Here is a 16007-nt window from a genome sequence, read left to right as displayed (position 1 = left end):
CACTTTAAACCTCAAAGTCAACTTGTCCTGACATGGCATTGTTGCAGCAGTAGAGCTGTATAGATCATGTATTTAGGATGTTTTCATTGTATTACCTGGAGTTAACTGATGAACTCTGAGAGCACTAATTCTGACATGTTAAACAGGATGAATAAGGACATACGGAACTCTAGCTTCTCTGTTCTTTTCACTGGGCTTCATTTCACTGGTCACTGACCAACCCATGACGAAGAGACACATGCACCTGCAGCAGTAAAACTCTGAGATGGATGGCTCAGAAATACCGTAAGAAATTATATTTTTCAATGCACTTTAATTATTATACTCAGGTAGGCTAAGTGACCTTTTTACAGAATGGCATTACAGAATTTGCAATTCCATATGTTGAAACCATTGCTACTGCAACATGTCACGTGTGAGGAGAATAACACTATTTCACCACCACAATTTCACATGTGAAAGTTAAGATTTTCACGTAAATGTTTCCTTACATGTGAAACTTACTTTGAAATGTGATTGATTTTCACATGTGAAACTGCATAACCGAGTTTCATGTGAACCTTTTTAACACGCGGAACTGCAAATTTCACATGTGCATCTGTAATTCACATGAGGTGAAAACGTTTTTATTTTTCCCTCAAATGTGAAAAGGTGGTTTAATTTAATATATGTGAAAGTATGGTTTCACGTTAAATTTAAGCTCAACACGTGGAAACAGTTATTTCACATATGGAAATGCGATTTTGTAAGGGAAGTGTAGGTTAATCAAATTAGTGAAATATATAATCTGAAATTAAGGGGTTTCCTGTGTCTAGAACTGTCACCGCGATGGGTATCATAATCTTGATCAAAACAGAATGCCATAGAGCATATATCAGCCCCTTCTCAAAGCACGGACATATGAGATACACGTGATTTAACCTCAACACATTTGCCAGATTCACTCTCCAATAACTGAAATTCAAATGAATGTGCATAGTGCAATTTAAATAAGACCAGTATAGTATATATATATATATATATTTAAGTGTGGAACATGTTACACTGGTTTAATCCATGAAAACACTCTAAGCATCACAATAACTGTCTTTCAATGTAGCCTACAGTTTTCCCCCCGCAACACACACTGCGCTTAAAAAAAACATTGTCTGATCATTTTCAAGGGATACAGGCTAGGGAGGCAGTGGCAATACCAAGGCAGATCTGTCAGATTTCGTGTGATGAGATCCAAAGGTAGAGAGAAACCACAAAAGGACATGTGAAAACTCTCACTGATATGTCAACAGGGTAACCGTCCATGACGCTGAAAAAAGAACTACTGCCCGCTCTACGCCATTCCAACACTGTTTCTGCGTATCCGTTACTTTAAATGCATGTCGCGCTCAGTCTTCAAAGTTATCCTTACAACGACATTAACCTGTGCCTGATAGTCCAACATTTAGGTTCTGCTAATTATTATAACATTATAAACTACTAAATTATATCCAGGTGTCATTTTATGCAATCAACAGTTGCGTTTTGTTCATTTGGACAACATTGGATCAAAACTAGGTACTTTTTCTGCATTTATCTTATAGCCCAGAAGTATGTTGCATTTGTTACGTCAATCGTAATATATTCATTATTTAATGTCTGCATGAAGTTATACGCACTTTTAACATGAATTCAAATGCGATTTATATTGTTTTAAACCCAGAAGAAGCCCAGAGAGATTGGAATTGATAGAAGTGTTGAATTAGCGTTATGTCTCAGCTTACCTTCAAAGCAGAATCCAAATTGTATACATAAACTAGACATTACAACGAATCCAATAAAGTCCTGAGAGGTCCACATCATTACAGACGGATAATGTCACATCAGCCGAGAGAGAAATAAAAAACGATCTTCCAAAACTGCTCAGCAAATTAAACTCTTGCCAGGCCGATATGCTTGGACACAGAATGGCGAATATAAAACATGCTGGAACAATAGCAAGGCTCCTGAAGTTGTCAGCTTTGCAGAGAGAGAGAGAGAGACTGGTGACTGCGCGCTCAAGGTGTTGTAAAATAATCGCCTCTGTTCTCTACCCTCGGTGCAGTACGTGGCTGTTCATGCAACGTCAGTGTTCAGTTCCCCTATTGTGTGCTTGGTGTACACACCTCTACACTTTTGCAAAGCCCGTTTTCCACATTCTTTCAAATTGCTCTAGTCTAGACTTAAAAATATGTAATATAGTAAAGTCATTATCAGGCATAGCAGCGGGAGTAGCCTACAGACGATTTTGAAAGCTAGTAATAATTTTAGCATTCATGACAAGATTTGTGTGAGAGATTTGTGTGAGGAGAGCAAAATACCTGCTCACTTTTCTCAGCAACCAAAACAAGCCAAATCATTCAAGAAACTGGGTGGGTTGTCACTCAAAACCACATCAAAATGGTATCTGATTCTGAAGTGGTATGTGGCATGAAGAATGTACATATGGAATGTAGGTGTGTCCATCTCATTGAGGGTCGGCTCTAGCCTTTTGAGGGCCCTAAGCAAGATTTTGTTGGGCCCCCCCCCCTCCCGTCTTTTTTTGTTGTTGCCCTTTTAAAGCTAATTTCCTGCAAGTCTAAAAATGTTGCCATGACATATCATGTTAATGATTTCTGAGTGAGAGTGACTAACAACATCAACGGGTAGGCACTTGCCCTGTGTGCTTGTTCAGTATTCAGCCATGATTACAAGTTTAGATAGCTGAATAGACTAACTCACCAATCTAAAAAATTGTTAGCTGATGTGGCTAATTGAGTGACTGTCAAAAAACTGCTGATGCACAACCAATTTTCGAACTTGCACCTATTCTAACTAGACCCAGACTATTTTTTTGTAAGTGGCTGGGTGCCCTAAGCGATCGCTTATGTCGCTTAAGTTTGGAGCAGGCCCTGATCATGTTTATTAATAGCTATGCAGTCAGACCTCTGAAACAGGCAGAGATCAGACCCACTGGTACAGAGGCTATAAAACAATATTGTAGCCATTGAGGGGGAGACAGCTGAGACAGGGTTTGAACCAGAGATCCTGCAAGTACAGGTCAATCACAAAAGGCTACTTCCTATGCCATTAAAAACTTCTAGGGATAGCACCATTTTTTCAATTTTTGCCTAAAATGACATACCCAAATCTAACTGCCTGTATCTCAGGCCCTGAAGCAAGGAAATACATATTATTGGTACCATTTGAATGGAAACACTTTGAAGTTTGTGGAAATGTGAATTGAATGTAGGAGAATATAACACAATAGATCTGGTAGAAGAAAATACAGAGAAAAAAAACAACTTTTTTTTTTCTTCTACCACCATCTTTGAAATGCAACAGAAAGGTCCCTGTTCCAGCCATCACTCTGGTTGTAATTCCGATGCTGTCCACAAGATGGCAGAGGTTTATGTGCAAAGGTTCAGACGGATAACTTAAAGTATGAGGAAACTACATGACATTTAGTGTGAAGTCACCCAGGTACATTTGGGCAAATCGTGAAGGAGACATTTACATTCACATTATATTTTTCTGCAAGAATATCCTCAAATCTATACACTTGGACTTTGATTCAGCTTTTCCAGTATTAGTAGCCATATTATAAGTTCAACATTTGCAAAACAACCAGTTTTCTTAACTTCATATATTCTTATAATTTTGTCCAAAAGGAAAAGGCTTGCTGTCGCACAAGGTTAGCAGCTACATTTTGCAACAGGTACGGGTTTCCGGTAAAGCCCAGCTCATTAGCTATCTAGCTAGCTTTGTTCGACCCCGAGAAGTGCTTTACAGTCGATCAAGTGAAGATCGCCCGCGTCATTGGCGTGTCATGAAGGCGTTTCTCCCTGACCAAATATGGTGTCCTATAGGATATACTACACCTCTAATGATATAGTGAAGTCTGGTTACGTTCTTGGATCTCAGAAGAATAAATACAAACGTGATTGTTACGGTTTTCTTCTGGTGAAAGAGAGGAGGACCAAAATGCGTGTTTTGCTGTTAGGAGCTCTCCTCAAAAAATAGCATGGCATTTTTTCGCAGTAATAGCTCATGTAAATTGGACAGTTATGTTAACAAGAATTTAAGCTTTCTGTTACGGTGCGTGAATGAGGACCCAAAAGCAAATCAACTTAAACAGAGCTTCTTTAATTACCAAACATAGGTAGGCTCAGATGGACCGGCAGATTCCGACAGGACAGGACAAGGTTACAGCAAACATGACGACAGTCTGGTTCAGGCATGAATGACACAAACAAACAAGAATCCGACAAGGACAGGAGCAGAAACAGAGAGAGATATAGGGACCTAATCAGAGGGAAAAAAGGGAACAGGTGGGGAACGGGGTGAATGGGTAGTTAGAGGAGACAAGGGACAGCTGGGGGAAAGCGGGGGAGAAAAGGTAACCTAACACGACCAGCAGAGGGAGACAGGGTGAAGGGAAAGGACAGAGACAAGACAACATGACAGTACATGACAGTACCCCCCCACTCACCGAGCGCCTCCTGGCGCACTCGAGGAGGAAACCTGGCGGCAACGGAGGAAATCATCAATCAGCGCACGGTCCAGCACGTCCCGAGAGGGAACCCAACTCCTCTCCTCAGGACCGTACCCCTCCCAGTCAACTAGGTACTGATGACCACGGCCCCGAGGACGCATGTCCAAGATTTTACGGACCCTGTAGATAGGTGCGCCCTCGACAAGGATGGGGGGGGGGGGGGGGAAGACGAGCGGGGGCGCGAAGAACGGGCTTAACACAGGAGACATGGAAGACCGGGTGGACGCGACGAAGATATCGCGGAAGAAGAAGTCGCACTGCAACAGGATTAATGACCTGAGAGATACGGAATGGACCAATGAACCGCGGGGTCAACTTGCGAGAAGCCGTCTTAAGGGGAAGGTTCTGAGTGGAGAACCAAACTCTCTGACCGCGACAATATCTAGGGCTCTTAGTTCTACGCTTATTAGCAGCTCTCACAGTCTGCGCCCTATAACGGCAAAGTGCAGACCTGACCCTCTTCCAGGTGCGCTCGCAACGTTGGACAAAAGCCTGAGCGGAGGGGACGCTGGACTCAGCGAACTGAGATGAGAATAACGGAGGCTGGTACCCGAGGCTACTCTGAAAAGGAGATAGCCCGGTCGCAGACGAAGGAAGCGAGTTGTGGGCGTATTCTGCCCAGGGGAGCTGTTCTGACCAAGACGCAGGGTTGCGAAAAGAAAGACTGCGTAAGATGCGACCAATAGTCTGATTGGCCCGTTCTGCTTGACCGTTAGACTGGGGGTGAAAGCCGGAAGAGAGACTGACGGAAGCCCCAATCAAACGGCAAAACTCCCTCCAAAATTGAGACGTGAATTGCGGACCTCTGTCCGAAACGACGTCTGACGGAAGGCCATGAATTCTGAAAACATTCTCGATGATGATTTGTGCCGTCTCTTTAGCAGAAGGAAGCTTAGCAAGGGGAATGAAATGAGCCGCCTTAGAGAACCTATCGACAACCGTAAGAATAACAGTCTTCTCCGCTGACGAAGGCAGTCCGGTGACAAAATCTAAGGCGATGTGAGACCACGGTCGAGAGGGAATAGGAAGCGGCCTGAGACGGCCGGCAGGAGGAGAGTTACCGGACTTAGTCTGCGCGCAGACCGAACAAGCAGCCACGAAACGACGCGTGTCATGCTCCCGGGTGGGCCACCAGAAACGCTGGCGAATGGAAGCAAGCGTACCCCGAACGCCAGGGTGGCCGGCTAACTTGGCAGAGTGAGCCCACTGAAGAACGGCCAGACGAGTAGGAACGGGAACGAAAAGAAGGTTCCTAGGACAAGCGCGCGGCGACGGAGTTTGAGTGAGTGCTTGCTTTACCTGCCTCTCAATTCCCCAGACAGTCAACCCGACAACACGCCCCTCAGGGAGAATCCCCTCGGGGTCAGTGGAGGCTACTGAAGAACTGAAGAGACGAGACAAAGCATCAGGCTTGGTGTTCTTAGAGCCCGGACGATAAGAAATCACGAACTCGAAACGAGCGAAAAACAGCGCCCAACGCGCCTGACGCGCATTAAGTCGTTTGGCAGAACGGATGTACTCAAGGTTCCTATGGTCAGTCCAAACGACAAAAGGAACGGTCGCCCCCTCCAACCACTGTCGCCATTCGCCTAGGGCTAACCGGATGGCGAGCAGTTCGCGGTTACCCACATCATAGTTACGTTCCGACGGCGACAGGCGATGAGAAAAATACGCGCATGGGTGGACCTTGTCGTCAGAGAGGGAGCGCTGAGAAAGGATGGCTCCCACTCCCACCTCTGACGCGTCAACCTCGACAACGAACTGTCTAGAGACGTCAGGTGTAACAAGGATAGGAGCGGATGTAAAACGATTCTTGAGGAGATCAAAAGCTCCCTGGGCGGAAACGGACCACTTAAAGCACGTCTTGACAGAAGTAAGGGCTGTGAGAGGAGCTGCCACCTGACCGAAATTACGGATGAAACGACGATAGAAGTTCGCGAAGCCGAGAAAGCGCTGCAGCTCGACGCGTGACTTAGGGACGGGCCAATCAATGACAGCTTGGACCTTAGCGGGATCCATCTTAATGCCTTCAGCGGAAATAACAGAACCGAGAAATGTGACGGAGGAGGCATGAAAAGTGCACTTCTCAGCCTTCACAAAAAGACAATTCTCTAAAAGGCGCTGGAGGACACGTCGAACGTGCTGAACATGAATCTGGAGTGACGGTGAAAAAATCAGGATATCGTCAAGGTAAACGAAAACAAAGATGTTCAGCATGTCTCTCAGGACATCATTGACTAATGCCTGAAAGACAGCTGGAGCGTTAGCGAGGCCGAAAGGAAGAACCCGGTATTCAAAGTGCCCTAACGGAGTGTTAAACGCCGTCTTCCACTCGTCCCCCTCCCTGATGCGCACGAGATGGTAAGCGTTACGAAGGTCCAACTTAGTGAAAAACCTGGCTCCCTGCAGGATCTCGAAGGCTGAAGACATAAGAGGAAGCGGATAACGATTCTTCACTGTTATGTCATTCAGCCCTCGATAATCTATGCAGGGGCGCAGAGACCCGTCCTTCTTCTTGACAAAAAAAAACCCCGCTCCGGCGGGAGAGGAGGAGGGGACTATGGTACCGGCGTCAAGAGCTACAGACAAATAATCTTCGAGAGCCTTACGTTCGGGAGCCGACAGAGTATAGTCTACCCCGGGGGGGGGTGGTTCCCGGAAGGAGATCAATACTACAATCATACGACCGGTGTGGAGGAAGAGAGGTGGCCCTGGACCGACTGAACACCGTGCGCAGATCGTGATATTCCTCCGGCACCCCTGTCAAATCACCAGGCTCCTCCTGTGAAGAAGAGACAGAGGAAACAGGAGGGATAGCAGACATTAAACATTTCACATGACAAGAGACGTTCCAGGAGAGGATAGAATTACTAGACCAATTAATGGAAGGATTATGACAAACTAGCCAGGGATGGCCCAAAACAACAGGTGTAAAAGGTGAACGAAAAATTAAAAAAGAAATGGTTTCACTATGATTACCAGAAACAGTGAGGGTTAAAGGTAGCGTCTCACGCTGAATCCTGGGGAGAGGACTACCATCCAGGGCGAACAAGGCCGTGGGCTCCTTTAACTGTCTGAGAGGAATGTCATGTTCCCGAGCCCAGGTCTCGTCCATAAAACAGCCCTCCGCCCCAGAGTCTATTAAGGCACTGCAGGAAGCTGACGAACCGGTCCAGCGTAGATGGACCGACAAGGTAGTGCAGGATCTTGAAGGAGAGACAGGAGTAGTAGCGCTCACCAGTAGCCCTCCGCTTACTGACGAGCTCTGGCCTTTTACTGGACATGAAGTGACAAAATGACCAGCGGAACCGCAATAGAGACAGAGGCGGTTGGTGATTCTCCGTTCCCTCTCCTCAGTCGAGATGCGGATACCTCCCAGCTGCATGGGCTCAGCACCCGAGCCGGCAGAGGAAGATGGTAGTGATGCGGAGAGGGAGGCGACGGAGAGCGCGAGCTCCTTTCCACGAGCTCGGTGACGAAGATCAACCCGTCGCTCAATGCGAATAGCGAGTTCAATCAAGGAATCCACGCTGGAAGGAACCTCCCGGGAGAGAATCTCATCCTTTACCTCTGCGCGGAAACCCTCCAGAAGACGAGCGAGCAAGGCCGGCTCGTTCCAGCCACTGGAGACAGCAAGAGTGCGAAACTCAATAGAGTAGTCTGTTATGGATCGATTGCCTTGACATAGGGAAGACAGGGCCCTGGAAGCCTCCTCCCCAAAAACAGATCGATCAAAAACCCGTATCATCTCCTCCTTAAAGTCTTGATACTGGTTAGTACACTCAGCCCTTGCCTCCCAGATTGCCGTGCCCCACTCACGAGCCCGTCCAATAAGGAGAGATATGACGTAGGCGACACGAGCAGTGCTCCTGGAGTAAGTGTTGGGCTGGAGAGAAAACACAATATCACACTGGGTGAGGAACGAGCGGCATTCAGTGGGCTCCCCAGAGTAACACGGCGGGTTATTGATTCTGGGCTCCGGAGATTCGAAAGCCCTGGAAGTGGCCGGTGGATCGAGGCGGAGATGGTGAACCTGTTCTGTGAGGTTGGAGACTTGGGTGGCCAGGGTCTCAACGGCATGTCGAGCAGCAGACAATTCCTGCTTGTGTCTGCCTAGCATCGCTCCCTGGATCTCGACGGCTGAGTGGAGAGGATCCGAAGTCGCTGGGTCCATTCTTGGTCGGATTCTTCTGTTACGGTGCGTGAATGAGGACCCAAAAGCGAATCAACTTAAACAGAGCTTCTTTAATTACCAAACATAGGTAGGCTCAGATGGACCGGCAGATTCCGACAGGACAGGACAAGGTTACAGCAAACATGACGACAGTCTGGTTCAGGCATGAATGACACAAACAAACAAGAATCCGACAAGGACAGGAGCAGAAACAGAGAGAGATATAGGGACCTAATCAGAGGGAAAAAAGGGAACAGGTGGGGAACGGGGTGAATGGGTAGTTAGAGGAGACAAGGGACAGCTGGGGGAAAGCGGGGGAGAAAAGGTAACCTAACACGACCAGCAGAGGGAGACAGGGTGAAGGGAAAGGACAGAGACAAGACAACATGACAGTACATGACACTTTCAGCCAATATAAGACACTTATATGTACCGACATTTGTTGTTTCTCTAAAATCTGCGATCGTGACACAAGGTGCTGCATGATTTACAACTGTCCCGTTGACAGGACGCCTGTCCCTATTAAGATTTGGACCTCTTGGCAGAGGCTGTAGTTCACTTACATCCAAAGAGGCCCCACTATTCCTTATATCCTGACAAACAGGCCAGCACACAAGCCTCAGTACAGACAAGGGCACACATGCATTGTACACTCTTAGAAAAAAGGGTTCCAAAAGGGTTCTGTGGCTGTCCCTATAGAAGAAACCTTTTTGGTTCCAGGTGGAACCCTCTGTGGAAAGGGTTCTACACGGAACCCGAAAGGGTTCATAAAAGGGTTCTCCCAAAGGGGACACTGAAGAAACATTTTTTTGGTTCTAAATAGCACCTTTTTTGTAAGAGTGTAGTCCTGAGAGATTATCACATTGCTGCCACCAATGTAGTGAATGAGAGGGAACCCGCCAGAGAAGTGCTTTCCTTGTAACCACAAGGTCAGTGGTTCAAGCTCTACTCCGGCTGTTCTGCCTTGACAATAAACAATCAAAGTTACATTAAATCAGGCTAAATCCAGTTATTTAGCACCATAGATACTGGTAATGTTGGTGACTGAGCACCATAGATACTGGTAATGTTGGTGACTGAGCACCATAGATACTGGTAATGTTGGTGACTGAGCACCATAGATACTGGTAATGTTGGTGACTGAGCACCATAGATACTGGTAATGTTGGTGACTGAGCACCATAGACACTAGTAATATTGGTGACTGAGCACCATAGATACTGGTAATGTTGGTGACTGAGCACCATAGATACTGGTAATGTTGGTGACTGAGCACCATAGACACTAGTAATATTGGTGACTGAGCACCATAGATACTGGTAATGTTGGTGACTGAGCACCATAGATACTGGTAATGTTGGTGACTGAGCACCATAGATACTGGTAATGTTGGTGACTGAGCACCATAGATCCATGTAATGTTGGTGACTGAGCACCATAGATACTGGCAATGTTGGTGACTGAGCACCATAGATACTGGTAATGTTGGTGACTGAGCACCATAGACACTGGTAATATTGGTGACTGAACACCATAGATACTGGTAATATTGGTGACTGAGCACCACAGATCCATGTAATGTTGGTGACTGAGCACCATATATACTGGTAATGTTGGTAACTGAGCACCATAGATACTGGTAATGTTTGTGGGAGTCTATGACAAAGGGTTTGCTGTGTCACCATCATGATCAAGGATAACAGAGTGTGCCCTGAGCACTATGTCTGCACACAAAGACCACCTCTATCCACCATTAAATGGGCTGGTCGGACGTGGTGTGTCATACTAAAATAGCATGTTGGTAGACTTGATCTTATTTTCCTTTTTCCCTAAGGGACAACTTTCATTAAAGATGGGATCTCTGTAAATCAATGTCTAGGTTTTTAGTTCTTTATTTTTACTGGCCCATGCAGCCTCTTCGAAGCACAACATTGACTTTGTGTTACATTGTTATTTCTTGCAGCTATTTGGAAAAAATAATTCATTCTTTTGACATACATGATACTTCTATATAGTTTGATTTCCTCAGACATGTACTGTATACATGATATATGGTGTTTTTTTGGTCCTAACTATTACAGATCATGAAGGTTTAAACCCCATCCCTCAGCTACTCTCAGCCAATCCCACCTATCACCCTAACCCCAACCCTCAGCTGCTCTCAGCCAATCCCAGCTATCCGTAGATCAACCCTCTCTAGATTTCAATGTGCCATATATATCTTTCGACTGTGGTGTGATGTCTCGCATAAATTCCGAACCATTCTAATCTCATAGTACCCACAGGTTGTAAATTAAAGATGCCATTTTTCACTATGAGTATTATTATACTGTTAACTGATTGACTATGGCTTTCCAAAGCTCCCAACAGTGCTATTTGTAGGGTTAGTTTTAGGTGAATGTTGTGATTTTTCAGCCACTCCTGAACCTGTTACCAGAAATACCAGAATAAACGATCTAATGTTTCTGTCTCTTCACAGCATAATCTGCAGAGCTGAGATGGTTGTATGTCTATGGGGGTTTGTGTCAAGAGAAACGGCAGGAGGAAATACATCATTTTATTTGGATAGAAATTCTTCATTACTTCACCCTGTGAAATTACAATGAGTCAAGAGAGGAAGAGGTGCCAACTTGCTACTGGCATCCTGTGGATGGCATGGCGCCATCACCTGGGCAAAAGCAGATTGGCATTTATTGGAATTAATCTTGTTCTGGAGGCATCTCTGCAGGGTGGTCACTAGTTGGCCTAGCCTCAAAGTCATAACATGTTAAACCTAACCCTAACCATAACCACACTGCTAACCTTATATCTAACCCTAAACTTAAACCGTTTGTGAATTTTTTTAACGATATAGACAAATTTGACTGTGCGTCTGGCCCATCTATCGGAAAACGATCAGCTCTGCCTCCAGGACAAGATTCATCCCAATAAATGTCAACCTGCTGGTTAAAATGCTGAGAGAACTGAAAAGCTAATGCTTCCTCTGGCCAAGACATTAAACTGAACGCAAAAACTTCCTGAATCAAAGTAAAGGAGAGATTGACTGCATCACTACGGGTCTTTGAAAGTAACAAACTGGCTATGCAATCACATAGCTCAGACACCCATACATACCCCACAAGACATGCTACCTGGGGTCTCTTCATTGTCCCCAATGTACAATACAGTATAGAGCCATGACTAGATGGAACTCTCTCCTACCTCAGGTATGGGTTGTTTAGCACGCTCAGCACCCTACTTCCCATGACTACACCTGTTACACACAAGGTTCCATTCCCCTGTCACAAGGGGATCTATTGCTGATTTACGATGAAATCGTCAACCCTTTGACTTGATTTGGCATTTAAAAGGTACTTACTATAAACATTTATTTTTATTTAACCTCGAGATGTGACAACGTGTTTTTTTTTTTTAATGAAGTTTAAAATGTGCTCTTTATGATAAAATGTTAAAATGTTTTTGACCAAGTTACACTTCTTAAAGAATTGGTGGAAAGACCCCAACTATATTCCAAAAACAGAGTTTTTTTTTAGATTTATGTAACTGAGGTCGTCACGATTTACACTGAGGGTTGGATTTGGATTACAATAATGCCCACTTGTCCACTAACAGAACTGTCATGCAGGGAGAAATAGCTGCACTGATTGTGCTCTATCCAATCAAAGCAGCAGAACCTCCAGACAGTGAGACAGACCTACACATTATGCATCGCCTCCAACTCAGACCTGTTAACATAAGAAAATAATACGCCACCAATGTGGAAAGAACACTTGGCACCTAAGCCCTTTATGGGACTTGTTGATGTGTTTCTGTTTGATAGTGATCACTAGAGTTGTCACGCCCTGGCCTTAGTTATCTTTGTTTTCTTTATTATTTTGGTTAGGCCAGGGTGTGACATGGGTGATTTATGTGTTTTGTCTTGTCTAGGGGTTTTTGTAGATTTATGGGGTTGTGTTCTTTTAGGTGTCTAGGTAAGTCTATGGTTGCCTGGATTGGTTCTCAATCAGAGGCAGGTGTTTTACGTTGTCTCTAATTGGGAGCCATATTTAGGCAGCCATGTTCCTTGGGTATTTTGTGGGTGATTGTTTCCTGTGTCAGTGCCACGCAGGACTGTTTTTGCGGTTCTTGTTTTGTAGTTGTGTTCACGTTTAGTGTCTCTTATTAAAGAACCATGAACTATAACCGCGCTGCGTTTTGGTCCGCCTCTCCTTCCCAGGAAGAAAGCCGTGACAAGAGTATGAACGCTGTTTGGGGTAAAATTAAAATTGAGATGATGCGCACTTGCATCCCAACTGCCAATTGTCAATATTCTAAAATTCAAAACTATTCCTGCTGTGACCTGTTTAGTCAAATGATTCTCTATGAAACACTGCCAGACAGATGCACACTCAATAAATAGACAGTTGTCCAAACTAAACAACACCAGTGACTTAATAAGATGAGTTTTCTAATGTGGTCTGCCCGCTCAATGTGCCTGCTAGCTACTAGTACTAGCTAGATCCATTGACAAACACAGCGATGGAACTTAGCTTGCTATAGCTAGTGATTTTTGGCCAATGATAAACATTGTGTAGCAGCTTGTGCATTATGTATGATAGTTTGACAGCTTGCTGATGATGAAGTTGTCGACATGTTCTCATAAATCAGTTCTGAGCGGAGCCAGCTGCAGCTGACTTGATACTGTCTACTGACTTGGTTTTCATGCACATTGTTTAACTAAAGAAATACTGCACCAAATATCTTAGCTAGATGTAAAATTGCGCAACAAAAACCTTGGTAAAAATGAATTGCAAATTGCTTGATTTATCTTAAATTAATATGGACTATTTTGAAGAAGTGGCTATGTTGTTGCTACCGTGCCTCAAGAGGGACAAACAACAATAAATGCCATAACACACCCACTACTCAAATGTTGTCTTTCTTAATGAGCAGCAGAAAAAAAGCAGTGAGTTCAGCCACTGTTTAAGACTACAGATAGTGTTCCACTGTAGTTCTCTATTTAAGCTGATAAGAGAGAAACCAAACTTTCTGTCCCCTTTTGTTTACCAGACCCTGTTGACTTTTGTCTCTCTGCCTTGTGTACAATATGAAGGTGTCACTACCACCACCGCAGAGGTAACAGTGGAACCTGTGAAACACAATGCACGCACGTCATTCACAACACAGGAGAGTTTAACAGTATCGTTGCATCTTTTGTATCATCCATGAAGAGGTGTAATTGTATATTTCGGGGAACAATTCATTTATAGAGTTGGGACAACTTTTAGAATTCTTAAAATTGTTCTAATATACGCCCTAAAGGAGTCAATGGAATGCAGATGTTCAACATTCAACAAATCTGATCTAACAAAGTGGATATTCGTCATATACGTCATGATCGGTGTATTGTAACAGGCTAAAGTATGGTTACTAAAGTCTGATTTGGAGATATATTATATATTTGGCTGTTTTCTCTGCACAACATGTAGAAGTTGTCCCTTTTAAGGTTTAGCAGAAGTGACTGCTAAATGCTAACTCACATTTGTATAAGCTGGTTAACATAGCTAGCAACATACAATACAGTACATCGATGGTGGCAGTCAAATTCCTTTTTAACTGTACTTTTTACCTCAACATAGTGTGAAATGCACATCTAAATATAGGCTCATTTTGCTGGGGGGGGGGGCAATAAGGAGACTCAGGATCTTTCCCCATGCGTTTCCATGGCAATCCCATTGTTTTGGTCAAGTTCCATTGAGCTCTTTATCGCATATATTCCAGACATTCAATTGCATAGCATTTTTTTAAAGTATTCCCCATGTAATGTTAATGGGGTGCTAATATGGCCACCATATAATGTTGTAGTGACATGTAAATGCATCATAATGCAAAAACCTGTTAATACATTTCTTTGGCATGCCTATGACAGAGCATCCCCAGGTTCCATTAAAATATGTTGTGATGAATAAATGGCCACCGTAAAGTTAAGGGATGCATTAATGTGTTGTTTTACTCACGTGTGGCTCGGGTGAGGCAGTAATTCATGTATAAATTGAAATTATCGCACAAATGGCTAATTAATGGTAATTACCTGTTTTACGGTGGGGATTAGCCCACTATGTTGTGTCTGGAGGAGAAAATAGATTTGCACCCAGATAAATGCAATTATGAAAACCCTAGGCACTGGATGTGTGCTTAAAATTAAATTAATATTACTTTTTGGAAAATAGAATGCCTGATAAGACATAATTACATCATATGTCTCAGCATAAATTAAGCTAATTTAGTATGGCTTGTTTTGTGACTGGGGAGGCAGCTATGGAGAGAGGCCATGACCCGTGATTCTTTGCGTGAATGAGAATGGCCACTGACCATTTCATCAGCGCCATAAACCCAGTTTGCTGTAAGGACAGAGCCTATGGAAGGCTATGGAAGCCCATACAGTGTTTTTTGCAAACAGTGTTATCTCTGCAGAGATGGGGAAACTAATTAGAGGGACCACAATAGGTGGGATTAACGCACGCTTTCCATCAGCTTACACAACTGAATCGACCTCCATGCTACTGAATCCCAATACTGTACATACGGACCACAGTGATTCTGTTGTACAGCAAGTTCCTCTCTTTTAAAGTGTCTTGTACTGTAACTGCAGTGACTGTGCTAATATGGACACCATATGAAAAAAAGATTTGCATCATAAGAGTCAATCAGCAATCATTTCTGTAATGACATAGGTTCTGTCAGTATTATGATACAATGTAGGCCTTGATGAATAGTTTTTCAGAGCTATCATAGATTATTTTATTTATTTTAATTTATTTAACCTTTATTTAATGTCCGTGAATAATCCTAATATGTTTACAGATAGATAAATCTGCAGCCTATTTGGACATGATTGTTTATCGGGTGCTGATAATTACCCCTGGTGAGACACTCACAAAGCCCAATCATTTGTCACAGCTTCAACATTGCCGACTGAGGCTTTACTTGGTGTTTGAATTCTGGCACATCTTAAAGCAAAATGCCTGGCAAGGTAACACAATAATATGCACATGGGGGGGGACGAAAGTGTGGATTTCAAAAACTTGGCTCTGCTCTTAAAGGAATTGTGTAAATAAGCATAGAAGTATACTTTAAAGTCCACATTAGTTGGAAAAGGTGAACATTTATTCAGATCTGCAATGGGAGAGAACTGCACTGCCCAATTAACAGTAACTTAGTAACAAATTGCCAATAACTTACAATCTATTATTTTGAGGCCAGGAACAACACACATTGACAATAGTATAATTTACGTAATTTAGTTTT

At 43.8% G+C, this 16007-nt stretch overlaps 1 protein-coding gene across 1 annotated transcript in view; it reads right to left on the bottom strand.

The window, feature by feature from the left end:
- LOC110535201 (V-set and transmembrane domain-containing protein 2A) overlaps positions 1 to 2421 on the bottom strand; it is a 38726-nt gene extending 36305 nt beyond the window's left edge. Inside the window, exon 1 of the mRNA XM_036934747.2 lies at positions 1758 to 2421. Coding sequence (XP_036790642.1) covers positions 1758 to 1836 — 79 coding nt within the window. The 5' untranslated portion in view covers positions 1837 to 2421. The remainder of the gene's footprint in view (positions 1 to 1757) is intronic.
- Between the last annotated feature and the right edge of the window lie 13586 nt (positions 2422 to 16007).

Source organism: Oncorhynchus mykiss, chromosome 11 (genome assembly GCF_057628025.1).
Source record: "Oncorhynchus mykiss isolate SJ-2025 chromosome 11, ASM5762802v1, whole genome shotgun sequence".
NCBI lineage: Eukaryota > Metazoa > Chordata > Actinopteri > Salmoniformes > Salmonidae > Oncorhynchus > Oncorhynchus mykiss.
The sequence above is the reverse complement of the archived record's forward strand: the minus strand, read 5'-3'. Positions and strand labels throughout refer to the sequence as shown.